The sequence below is a fragment of the Thalassophryne amazonica genome, chromosome 8, assembly GCF_902500255.1.
Source record: "Thalassophryne amazonica chromosome 8, fThaAma1.1, whole genome shotgun sequence".
Classification (NCBI taxonomy): Eukaryota; Metazoa; Chordata; class Actinopteri; order Batrachoidiformes; family Batrachoididae; genus Thalassophryne; species Thalassophryne amazonica.
The window spans coordinates 13551986-13565710 of record NC_047110.1 but is presented as its reverse complement, the minus strand read 5'-3'; the positions used below and the strand labels follow the sequence as shown (position 1 = coordinate 13565710).

Sequence of the window (13725 nt, the reverse complement as noted above, 5' to 3'; positions counted from 1 at the left end):
AACAGTTTTCCAGTTTACCTGCTGCAGTATGACCCAGCAGGAGACCTTTGATGTGTGAAGTGAATTTGATCACACTGCACCTTATAACAGTGATGTTATTGAATAATTTATCAAGACAAAAATCTCTACAATTATGTAAAAAACAATCTTTTTCCAAACTAGGTGCTGTAGTTTGGACCCAGCAGGAGACCTTTGATGTGTGAAGTGAATTTGGTGATACTACATCTTAGATCAGCAACGATATAGAGTTTTGTGGGTTTTGTTTTTTCTCCTCGTCTCTCTTTTCGTTTTTGCACTCTGTGGACGGTCCCTCCGCCGTCGTGTCAGCCAACTGCACGTTCAGTCCGGTGTGACTGTGAGTTGTCCTGCTCGCAGGACGGTTCGTTTTGATGAAAATAAAGTTTTATCTCAATGTCTGTCTTCCTGAGGATAGAAACTACTCATGTTTGGGGTTTTTTTTTCTACAACGTTTCTCTTATGAGCTATTGAGCAGAGAACTTGAAATCTGTGAATATCTTTCTAACTTTATCGCAGTCCGAAGGATGAGGAGAGTCAAACGGATCTGTGCGCGCGCGCCCTCCCGGCGCACATCTCTCTCTACCAGTGCGCAATAATTGAAATGGCGCATTTGGCCGCAGGCTGCTTGAAGGGCATAATGCATGACGATAGATGTCATTTGGCTCCAGAGCCAGAGGGGTGTTTGATGTTGCTAAAATTTACGAGATGTCGGGGAGAAAGACGCGGACGTGCGCGGCGCACAGGGAGGATCCGTGCAGGCCACATCCACGCAGACACAGCCGAACATCCACGGATAAACCACTCAGTTTTTCTGTGCCAACGCAGAGTATTTAGAGTGTCTGAGTCTCGACAGAAGAATTATTTGATAAATCCAAAAAGAGATCAGAGCAGCAGCGGATCAGACGCCAGAGAAACGCGCACGTTATTGTAACCTAATCCTGGCCGCCGGGGGTCTGACGGGCCCCGGGCCACACTTCTCTTTCAGACCTCCTCTTTATTTTCCAGAGACAAACTTGCGTGTTGTGCTGCTTGTGCTTCGCACCGGAGGACAGAGACAAAGACGTGGAGAACAGCGAGTCCGCCGGTACCGCCACTAACAAAACCCGGGGCGGAGCAGACGCACGCCGGTCTCCATGTCCTCCGTGACAGTGTCTTCCCAGGTAAGGACGCCGAAAACAACTCCATGTTTCCACCTGAAGTTTGTAAGATGTGAAAAGCGGATCTTTTGTTCATATTATCCGTCTTTCTGATCCGGATCGCACCGTTACGCACTGCTCTTCTGATGTCTGAATAACCCCGCGCCAAATTCCGACTATAATTGTAGTAATTTTAAAACACCACTCCAAATGTCGCCTCTAAATAAACACGACAGAAAAAAATGTCAGATACGTCGCCAGTTGGCACAATTTCGGAATTCGGCACAACTGGAATGTCGTGACCAGGACGTATTTCCTCACAAAGTCAACTTTTCTTTCGGGCTCTGCCGTTCCTACTTGCCGTCTTTACAGCTCAGAATCCGCCGGACGGAGACGCAACAAGCCAGTATTATTACCTAAAAAAATTAAACTGTTTTATTTGTTATGTGCTTTAGTCAACCCCGAATTCAACAAAGTGTCTTAGACTTTGAGAATAAATGTACACAACGATCTTAATTGGTACGAAAATTTGATGATCAACGATATCGTCTGATGAGAAGATTTTTAAAGGGATCTGGCGTACAGATGGGAGCGCAGCAGGTTTCTCCAAAAACTACACATAGAAACAAGCATTTGTGTAATTTGAGAAAGTTTAAGTCGAACATTAACGTGCACATATTAAGACAATAATCTCACAACGCTCAGAAGCGTGTTTCTGTTTTGGTGGAGCCTTGTGAACGTGCCATTAAAGACCTTCTGGAGTCGATGGGCAGCTAATGTAGGGGAGACAGGGTACAGTTGTTACGTTTTTTATTTTCAACATGATTTTGGCTTTGTTTTGTTCTTTGTTTTATATCAAATGTATAATGCGTTCTGGGCATCTGAAACATCATCTGTAACAGCTATTGGTGTGGAAATGACCTATAATTTCCTGCTTTTAAACTCAGATAAAACTGAAGTTATTGTACTTGGCCCCACAAATCTTAGAAACATGGTGTCTAACCAGATCCTTACTCTGGATGGCATTACCCTGACCTCTAGTAATACTGTGAGAAATCTTGGAGTCATTTTTGATCAGGATATGTCATTCAAAGCGTATATTAAACAAATATGTAGGACTGCTTTTTTGCATTTACGCAATATCTCTAAAATCAGAAAGGTCTTGTCTCAGAGTGATGCTGAAGAACTAATTCATGCATTTATTTCCTCTAGGCTGGACTATTGTAATTCATTATTATCAGGTTGTCCTAAAAGTTCCCTAAAAAGCCTTCAGTTAATTCAAAATGCTGCAGCTAGAGTACTGACGGGGACTAGAAGGAGAGAGCATATCTCACCCATATTGGCCTCTCTTCATTGGCTTCCTGTTAATTCTAGAATAGAATTTAAAATTCTTCTTCTTACTTATAAGGTTTTGAATAATCAGGTCCCATCTTATCTTAGGGACCTCGTAGTACCATATCACCCCAATAGAGCGCTTCGCTCTCAGACTGCAGGCTTACTTGTAGTTCCTAGGGTTTGTAAGAGTAGAATGGGAGGCAGAGCCTTCAGCTTTCAGGCTCCTCTCCTGTGGAACCAGCTCCCAATTCAGATCAGGGAGACAGACACCCTCTCTACTTTTAAGATTAGGCTTAAAACTTTCCTTTTTGCTAAAGCTTATAGTTAGGGCTGGATCAGGTGACCCTGAACCATCCCTTAGTTATGCTGCTATAGACGTAGACTGCTGGGGAGTTCCCATGATGCACTGTTTCTTTCTCTTTTTTATTCTGTATGCACCACTCTGCATTTAATCATTAGTGATTGATCTCTGCTCCCCTCCACAGCATGTCTTTTTCCTGGTTCTCTCCCTCAGCCCCAACCAGTCCCAGCAGAAGACTGCCCCTCCCTGAGCCTGGTTCTGCTGGAGGTTTCTTCCTGTTAAAAGGGAGTTTTTCCTTCCCACTGTAGCCAAGTGCTTACTCACAGGGGGTCGTTTTGACCGTTGGGGTTTTACATAATTATTGTATGGCCTTGCCTTACAATATAAAGCGCCTTGGGGCAACTGTTTGCTGTGATTTGGCGCTATATAAAAAAATTGATTGATTGATTGATTGATTATAGGCTGTGCACAAATCATCACATTATGACTTTGTAGTTTGTGAAACACAAGTTGTCTTTTATCTTTTTCTTGCTAATGACCAGAACAACAGCTAAGACTTTCGTAGTCATTTAACATTGTTTGAGATGCTATAGCCACAAACAATGATATACTAAATCACATTTATTGACTAATTACACTTGACCTTTCTGTTGCCATATCTACGTTTTAGTGGCTACTATGCTGTTATCTTTGACTTTTGTTTGCTTCTAGAATGCTTTAACTTTATTTAGCTACTGAACATTCATATGTCAGTTAGTTGTTAGACTATTAACTTTACTCAAGTGATATGCTTCAATGGGCTCAGATGAAGCCCACTCAGAAGTAGAAAAAAAAACTGCAGTTCCATGACTGGCCACTTGAGTCTGGCTCCAAAAGCAAGCAGGTTCCCATTCAAGTCCATCTTAATGTGTCCAATTCACTCAGTCATCTTCAACCACTTACTCCAATTAAGCGTCACAGGGAGCTGGAGCATATCCCAGCAGTCACAGGGCGTGAGGCAGGGTACACCCTGGACAGGACGCCAGTTTGTCGCAGGACCACATATAGACAGGCAAACACATTCACACCCACACACACACCTACGGACAATTTAATGTTTCCAGTCCACGTAATCTGCATGTCTTTTGATGTGGGAGGAAGCCGGAGCACCCAGAGAGAAACCACGCAAACACAGAGAGAACAACATAGAAAGGCCACAGGTGGGAATCAATCCCATGACCTTCTGGCTGTGAGGCAACAGTGCTAACCACTAAGCCACCGTGCTGCCCAAAATATCCAACTTTAGAGCAGAAATAAACACATTTACAGCCTGGTACAAAAAAAAAATGGATTTGGGCTCTTTAGGTCATTTCCTCCTCCATGACAACTGTACAAGAGTGAATTTTAAGTCATAAAAGTTATGTATAATTAACTTTGAGTGACAGGAGCAGAGCCCAGCGTCTCCACCTCCCATAATGCCCGCAACCCAGATTCCACTGGCAGCGGCTGCCAGCTGTTTTGGAGCGCTGAGTCTGTCGTTTTCAGCATAATTACAAACAATCAATCAATTTTTTTTTATATAGCGCCAAATCACAACAAACAGTTGCCCCAAGGCGCTTTATATTGCAAGGCAAGGCCATACAATAATTATGTAAAACCCCAACGGTCAAAACGACCCCCTGTGAGCAAGCACTTGGCTACAGTGGGAAGGAAAAACTCCCTTTTAACAGGAAGAAACACCTGCAAAAATAGGCTTTGTTGTGTAGTTCCTATTTAATATTGTATGCTAATGGTGTTAGCTGTTTTAGCAGCTGTTGGTAGTCTGATCTGTTAGGTCTCTTTAATGCACGATTACTGAGAAAATAAGCGGCTCATAACTTTTAACGCAAATCATTATGAGAACCAACACCACAGTCCACTAAAATGCAATTTAATAAATACCTGAACCGAGGGTAGCTTAGCTGGTTTGAACTTGAAGATAGGGGCGTGTTCAGGGTTCTTTCAGAAGAGTGAGTGAGGGTGACCAGCTTCATCACTGAGCAGTCTGCAAAATTTACATACGTCGATGTTTGGCCCAAGGCTTTGCACGAATGATATTACTTCTGTGATGGCAGCATTAATGCAGAAAAGGACTGTGAGATGTCACAGCAGCATATGCTGGCTTCAAGACACCATCTTTCCCAGGGGGTCGTCCATGTATTTTTTTAACAAGACAATGCAAAACCACATTCTGCACACATTACAAAGCATGGCTGCAGAAGAGTTGGCTGCAGGTGTACCTGAAATAGTAGTCAAGGTAAATGTAAGGATCACTCCAGGGTTTTTTTTTTCTTTGCATTTTTCTGATTTAAGTTGGCAGTACAGTGGTTAGCACTGTTGCCTCACTGATTCAAGTTCATGTGATCGCTTCCCACCTGGGCCTCTGTGTGGAGTTTGCATGTTCTCCACTTGTTTGATTGGGTTCCCTCCAGGTCCGCCAGCTTCCTCCCACTTCCAAAGACATGCAGTTTAGGGGAACTGGTGACTCTAAATTGACCGTAGGTGTGCGTGAATGTATTTGTCTTGTGCCAAATCAACATCCAGATCCACTGTGACGTCCCTGAGCAAAAAGCGAGAAACTGAAAAAATTCAATTTGCGCACATAGTAGACATCATGTTTCTTCATCATTATGGTTGCTGGCATGAATTGGAACATGGGACGAGCACACACCATGTCCAGGAAGCAGACGAACTATGTGTCCGCATCTGTTGGCAATTTTCGATCATTTAGCTTGAATGTCTGTGTGATGTCAAATAGGCTTTTTTGACCAGTCTGCTGCATTAAAGTTCACTCTATGCAATCGTGTTTGTCCCACTTATACATTCTTTTAATTTGATGAGTTACAAGATGCATTTAATGTTTTTGAGTTATTGTCTCCACAGGCTGGTTAGGATGGACAAACCCACTCACCCACATGTTTGCTGTCCAAGCCCACCTTGTAGCCTATTTGAAGGAAAAAACTTATCAAAATCATAGCACAAATTTAAAGCAAATTTAAGATTTAAAAAAATATAAAGGGCAATAGCATGAAGAAGTGAAGAATGTTTTTTTTTAAGTACCTAAATCACTAAATCCTAGTTTTAACAAAAAGTAAACACATTGATTGAACTACTTTTAGTGTCATGCTGAGCATTGTGAGACTGCCAGTGTGTATTAGCGCTGTCTAGCGAAGAAGCTGCAAGATGGTGGCATCCAACCCCAGTCTCCCCTACACCATCCAGTGCACAGGTTCCAGCGTAATGTTGACTCACTCCTTAACAGACATTCCTCAAAATAATTCAGGTGATCTGGCCGTGCAGTGGATGATAGCCTCTAAAGACTGAGGCCTGTAATTGTGAGGATCCTGCAGTAGGGAGGAGGAGTGTTATTTGAGTGTGATTGTTGTGGTAGTCGTGTCTGGGAGAGTTATTTTTCAGAGAGAGGAGAGAGGCGTGTTTGTGGATTTGGCCCGGGGCGGCTGCAGGTTGCAGGGCACAAACACTGAACGCTGCAGTCTGCCTCCTGTTCACCTTTCATGCTTCAAAGCTCTTCTTTACAATCCAGAGACTTTCTGTGAGTGGGGAGAGGAGGAGCAGGAGGAGGAGGGTCAATTAATCCCGACTATGCCTTGGCCAGCAGCCCTCGGGTCTTCACCTTTCTCTGTTTCATCATTGTGGTTGCAGCTCGATGAATATTACATCTACCAAAATCTGAAAGCAAGGCTGCCTTTAATGTAAATAAAACGCCGGAGGTGCGATGAAGACCGTGAGACAATCCGGGTCCTAAAACCTTGAACAGGCTGTTACCAATTTTAAGATAAATACCATCAGATATTAGATGGAACAGAACTAAGTGTACTGGGACTTTAGTGCTGAATATTTTGGTTTCCCTCTGTGTGGAACCCTGTGTGTTTGTACTATTGTGGACAACATTACTGGCAGGGCTTCTTCAGCAAAAATATAGTTGAGTGGGTTACAGCTTCTCAGCCAGCTTGCGTCAACAATAACTCAGAAACAGGGGCGGTCCTGGAGGTGGGCCGACCGGGCAGCCGCCCGGGGCGGCATCGCGGGGGGGGCACGACCGTGCGGGGAAAAAAAAAAAACCTGTCCCCCCCAAAAAAAAACGGGGTGGGGGTGGGTTGTCCTGACGGGGGGGTTCGTGGTTACAACGCGCTCAACTTTTGTTCAGAATCAGCTTCTTATCACTGGTAACGAACTGGTGTCCTCTCACTCATTCAGCAGCTTCACAGTGCTTTAAACAGTGTGGACGCTGAGCGACCACAGAGTTCAATAGCGACACAAAGAGTGCAGCGAAACGAGACGAGTCCTTGGATAAATGCTGGGCTTTGTCCCGCCCATCGGACGCTCAGCGTGTCTGGGGGTCTATGGGGCAGTGGGCTGGCCTCGGCTGATCTGTCTGAGGCTGAATCCCTTTTTGATTGACAGCGAAATGAGCGAATCAGCCATCTTTTGGTGTAAACATCCGTGGGAGCATTTTTTAGTTTTCATTCTGTTCTGAGTTGAACCGGAGACTTTCCTAATCCTCTTAGCGGTATTTTCTTTGTTAAAAATGACTAACGACAAATCGAGCTTCTATTTCTTGTGTTTTTTTGTTTTTTGTAGCTGCTTGTGTTTGGAGACTGACTTCTATCACTCTTTCTGACTTCTATCACAGTTTCTGTCCCTACCGAGCAGCGGGTGCTGCTGAGCTCCTCCATCGTCACAAAGCACTCACAAGCAGACAAACTTCACACTAGCCTTGCGCCAGTCCCAGCTAGCGAGCTAGCTAGGTAGCAAGCTGCATATAATGGCAGACAATTTGAATGTTGTGGACCGGATTTTGGGGAAGCCATTTGATAGTCTTCCATACGAAGAAGCCATGGCTGCTGTCATGGCTTCAGCTCTCAATGGTTTGCAGGCCAAAGTTAAAGCAATAGCCCCTAGTGCAATGTTTGTGCATTGCTATGCACACAGACTGAATCTGGTTCTGTCTCAGGGGGCTAAATGCTTATCTGAGTGCAGAATATTTTTTGTATCACTCTCTGGGTTTGCCACATTTTTTCTCAAAATCCACAGAGGATGTCTTTTCTTGAGTCTGCAGGCTGCTCAAGGTTGCACAGAAATGCTCCTACTCGATGGAATTTCACATCATGGATAGTGAGCACTGTGGCAAACAATTATGATGCCTCCTGCAAACATTTGAGATGATTATTGCAGATAAGTCCATGGATGATGACACATTAGACTGTGCCAATATCTTTGTGTTTGTTATTGCAGTAGTCATTAAAACCGGAAATTTGTTCTTGAAAATAGCTGTTGTGAGTTAATTTGTAGGATTGTGGGTGTTCTGGATGAAGTTAGTGTTTTCATGGGTGGTGGGGCGGAGGTGGTGGCCACGTTAGTGTGCGCGGGGGGGCGCACGCAGGGGGTTTCGCCCAGGAAGTAAATCACTCTAAAACCGCCACTGCTCAGAAATCATAAGTGATAACATTATGTCACTCACTAAATTAAATTAGCACATAATGAGGATGAACTCTTTAGATCATGGTTACATTTGATGGACCACATCAGTCAAAAAGTAGAGAAGCTTGAATCTTCGACTGGACTGGGTTGCTTGACGCGAGGGCGTTTTGCTTCAAATTGCAGAAGCTTCCTCAGCTAAAATTCTTGCTCTGGTGGTCTGACTTCTGTCTTGACTCTTGTAGAGAAGAACGACAGAAGCCACAAAAGCTGGAGTTTTTAAACCTAACCGAGAGGCAGACTGCTATTGGCTAGTGATTAACAATTGCTCTAATTAGCACCTATTGTGCTCTAGTTAGCACCGTCCTAATGACAGGGTAGGTGTCCCTCCTAACGATGGGGCTGACGCCTCCACCGACGGCTCTCCTGATAAGTCTCCTGATGACGTGAATGACTCATTACCATGAACAAAAGACTGAAACTCCTATGACCTGAGTACCACATTGTAAACAGTGGACAAAGTGTGTCTCAGACCTCCTCCCCGGTTAAGGCTGGGTTTCAACTGTTTCACATACAAAGCTTCCTGCACTCCTCTCTCAAACCATTTCTTTTCTCTGGCTAAGATTTTAACTTCCTTGTCCTCAAACGTGTGGTTAGTGTCTTTAAGGTGGAGATGAACTGATGACTGAGGTCCACTGGTGCCCTCTCTGCGGTGCTGGTATAGCCTTTTGTGTAACGAACGACTGCTTAGTCTCACGTATGTAGTGTTCGTTACAGTTTTCCTGACATCTCATAGAATACACTACATTGCTCATTGCTCATTTATCTTATGTAATATCATATAGACATGTCTGCCACCTGCTGGATGCCACGCTAGCCTTCACATGACAGTCATTTAATAATAAAACCCCGGCTTCAGTGAGTAAAAGTCCTGCCACATATTTGTTCAATTCACCCTCTAAACCGACTGATTCTGAGTTCAGCTCTTGAGGCAGGTAGATGAACTAATCAGTAAAATCACCTGTTTTAGGTGTATAGGTAGAAGTGATACACAGTATAACTTTTACTCACTGAGGCCAGGGTTGTCCACCTATGCTGGTAACCACAGGCAGAAACATGATGCCCACTATGTGTGCAAATACAGGACAAAATATACAATGAAACAACGAAACAGGACGATGAAACTGGAATAAAAGAAGAAACAGGACATGTGGCTGGGAATGATACCAAGGCACTGCAAATTAGTGATACCAAACTCAAAATGCTGCTTCAAAATGTTTCGAAGCATTTGCAACACCTGTTGCAAATGCACATGCAACACAACATTATTCATGGACTGGCACCTCCCTACCTAGCTGACCTAATTAAACCTTATGTACTGGCCTGGGCTTTACGTTCTCAGGGTGCAGGACTACTTTGTGTCCCTAAGGTGAATAAGAAGTCTGCAGGTCACAGAGCTTTCTCTTATCATGCCCCTGTTCTGTGGAATGATCTCCCTGCATCAGTAAAACAGTCAGATTCTGTGGAGAATTTGTAGTCCAGACTTAAGACGCATTTATTTTCCCTTTCATATGGCTAGCATACTGGGACAGTTTTGTTTTATGCTTTTTAGTCTTTTAATTCATTTATTAGTAATTGGAGCGGGCTGCGGCCTCAACTTTACCTAAATTCTGGGTGTTTTAGTGAAGTTTAGGGCTAGTGGCCAGCGATCACCTTAGTATTTCTCTGTTTTTCTTGTTGTTTAATGCTGGTAAATTATACAGTATTATTTTTTGTGTGTGTGTTTCTGATGTCTGATTCTGTTTTTTCTCTCTGTTTAAGGTGCAGCTCCATCCAGAGATGGGAGTTGTATTTGTGTTGGCGATCCTCCTGTCCTGTATGCCAATGGCATTTCTTGTATATTCGTCCGTGAATTGTTGTGTGAATTGTTCTGTAATTTATGCCTGTAGCATGGCCCAAGCAGAGGGTCTCCCCTTTGAGTCTGGTCTGCTTGAGGTTTCTTCCTCAGAGGGAGTTTTTCCTTACCACTGTTGCTCTGGGGGTTGGTAAGGTTAGACCTTACCTGTGTGAAGCACTTTGAGGCAACTCTGTTGTGATTTGGCACTATATAAATGAAAATAAATTGAAATTGAAATTGAATTGTGGTTTAAAGGAAGACACTGGTAATTGGTGTGTCTTCATGACACTGTTTCAAATCTAAAGTGATGAAAACAAAAACAAAATCAGATCATATGGAGACATTGAGGCAGAGCTTGCACCTGATGTTGACCTCACACAGCTCATGACAGAAGCATCTCTGTCCAAGCAGGTGACCTCATCTTGGTACTTAGGATTAATTTTTTCTGTGAACTTAATGTCGGTTGGGCAGCGCGGTTGTTTCATGTTTAGCGCCTCACAGTGAGAAGGTCATGGGATTGATTCCCACCTGTGGCCTTTCTGTGTGGAGTTTGCATGATCTGTTCATGTTAGTGTGGGTGCCCCTCCGAGTGCTCCATGGTGTGAGGTCATGTCCTCGGGGAAAAGGTGATTTATACTTCTGTGATGGCAGCATTAATGCAGAGAAGGACTTTGAGATGTCAGAACAACATATGCTGGCTTCAAGATGCCATCTTTCCCAGGGGGTCATCCATGCATTTTTCAACAAGAAAATGCAAAACCACATTCTGCACACATTACAAAGCATGGCTGCAGAAGAGCTGGTTACAGGTACTGTCCTGACCTGTCCTCAATAGAGAATATGTGGAGAATTTTGAAATGAAAAAAGAACAAATTACAACCCCCTACTGTGGTACACCTAAAGACACATTTGCAGGAAGAATGGGACCAATTCTTCATGCCATAACATCATTTAAGTGTTGTGAGAAGAAATGGCAACATTAAAAACTTCTTGTGGAACGTGTGTCAGACCTGAAATGCAGGATTGGATGTGTAATACTAAATGAAATGAAGTTGACCACACAAAACATGAAATATCTTGGATACTATACAATGAAATAGCAGTCAAAGTAAGAATAAGATGACTATAAGATCAATCCATTATTTATCCAGAAGGAAAGTATTTTGCCAGAGTACCGAAACAGTGAACAATGTTTTTTGTTTTTTAAGACAAGTACATGTAATCACTGCAGGGTTGCGGTTGTTGTTGTTTTGTTTTGTTTTGCATTTTTGCATTTTTCTGATTTAAGGTTGGCAGCTCAGTGGCTTAGTAGTTAGCTCTGTTGCCTCACTGATTGAAAGTCATGGAATCACTTCCCACTTTCATCTTTCTGTGTGGAGTTTGCATGTTCTCCATGTGTTTGATTGGGTCTTGAGAAGATCATCAAGCAAGGCTGATTCCAGAACTTGGAGCTTCAGAAGGAGTGGACTGAGGCTGGAGTCAGTGCATCAAGAGCCAACATGCACAGATGTGTCCAGGAAATGGGCGACATGTGTTGTATTAGTGATGCCAAGTCACTCCTGAACCAGAGAAAATGTCAGAAACATCTTACCTGGGCTAAGGAGAAAAAGAACTGGACTGTTGCTCAGTAGTTCAAAGCAGTCTTTTGAGATTAAAGTAAATTTAGCATTTCATTTGGAAATAAAGGTTCCAGAATCTGCAGGAGTGGAGAGGCACAGAATCCAAGCTGCTTGAAGTTCAGTGTGAAGTTTCCACAGTCAGTGATGATCTGGCACCATGTCATCTGCTGGTGTTGGTCCACTGTGTTTTATCATGCCTGACGTCAACCCACCTATCTACCAGGAGGTTTTAGAGGGCTTCATATTTCCATCTGTTGACAAGCTTCATGGAGATGCTGGTTTCCTTTTCCAGCAGGACGTGGCACCTGCCCACAGTATCACCACTACTAGTAAGTGGTTTGCTGACTGTGGTGTTACTGGACTTGATTGTCCCCATAAACAATCCCTCATAGATTCTCTATTTGGTATTGTCAAGAAGATTAATGAATGACACAAGATCCAACAATCCAGACGACCTCATGGACACTCGCAAAGCAACCTGGACTTCCAGAACACCTCACAGGATGATTGCTTCCACGCCATACGGCACTGATGCAGCAACTCATTCAGAAGGAGCCTCAACTACGTACTGAGTGTATAAATGAACATCCTTTTCAAAAGATAAACATTTAACTGATCTGCTGAAATATTCTAATACTATTTTGAGATGTGCATTTTCTATTTTTTGGAGCGGGAAGCCATAATTAGCAAAATTATATATAAAAAAAATGACTGAAACATTTTAGTTTCTATGCATTTGAACTAGAATATGTAAAATTTTCACTCTTTGAAATACCTGACATAAAAAATAACTTTTTCACGATATTGTAATTTTTTTGAGGTGAGCCTGTCTTCAGCGACTGTGCTGAAGTGCTGACCGTCTTACTGCTGTGTGACAGGAGCTTTAAATGGTTAAACTGACCTTTCGGGGTCACTCTGGAAAAGATGTTTTCTAGCGTGGATTTTCACAGCGCGTGAGCGCAGCAGCACAGTGAGAGCGCACGGTGCGAAGAAACACCCCGTGGTCTGTTTCACAGGCTCAGACCACCGGCTCTCCTGCTGAACCGCGGGGGCTCTCAGTGTCACAGAGCTGAAAAAGAAGCCGTACCTGCCCAGAGCACTGAAGGTGCCGTGAGGGACGGATGAGACGACTGTGTGAGCATTAGCTTCTGTTGTTTTTAATTGTGCTACACAAATCTTGGTGTGGATTAGTGGATTAAGAACCAGCTGAGTCCTCAGGTCTAAAACCTGCTCCTACTCTGTACTTATGAACGAATGCACTGCTTCTCCTCACAGGACGGGCGGAGCATGTCCAGGATGTCTCTGAGCCGCTCACCGGTGTCGCCTATGACCGCCCAGGGCATCCCGTCACCCGCCCAGCTCACCAAGGCCAACGCCCCCGTCCACATTGACGTGGGGGGACACATGTACACCAGCAGCCTGGCCACGCTCACCAAATACCCCGAGTCCAGGTAAGGCCAGGACGAAGCAGGTGACGCTGTCAGATGGGAACTTTGGTTCAGTTGTTGTTGTTGGGCGGCACCTGCCTCGCTGCACCAGATTCAGCGGTGCACCGCTGTGCACGTGTGCACATTAACAGAAAGGCAGCGTTCAGTCAGAACACACGGGTTATTTCACAGACACACATTTCACTTCCAGTCATTGTAGAGAAGCTTGAATCTTCGACTGGACTGGGGTGCTTGACGCGAGGACGTTTCGCTTCAAATCGCAGAAGCTTCCTCAGCTAAAATTCTTGCTCTGGTGGTCTGACTTCTGTCTTGACTCTTGTAGAGAAGAATAATCAAGAAGTCACAAAAGCTGGAGTTTTAAACCTAACCAGACCCCTCCTACTGAGAGGCAGACTGCTATAGGCTGGTGACTAAACAATAGCTCTAATTAGCACCTATTGTGCTCTAGTTAACACCCTCCTAATGACAGGGCAGCTGTCCCTCTCCTGATGGCTCCCTTGACGACTCTGCTGAT

General features: G+C 44.0%; 1 protein-coding gene across 1 annotated transcript in view; it reads left to right on the top strand.

Moving 5' to 3' along the window:
• The first annotated feature begins 458 nt into the window (after window positions 1-458).
• Window positions 459-13725, top strand: part of LOC117515269 (BTB/POZ domain-containing protein kctd15-like) — a 139414-nt gene continuing 126147 nt past the window's right edge. The window contains exons 1-2 of the mRNA XM_034175754.1: window positions 459-1178; window positions 13039-13214. Of these exons, the coding sequence (XP_034031645.1) occupies window positions 1152-1178; window positions 13039-13214 (203 nt within the window). The 5' untranslated portion in view covers window positions 459-1151. The remainder of the gene's footprint in view (window positions 1179-13038; window positions 13215-13725) is intronic.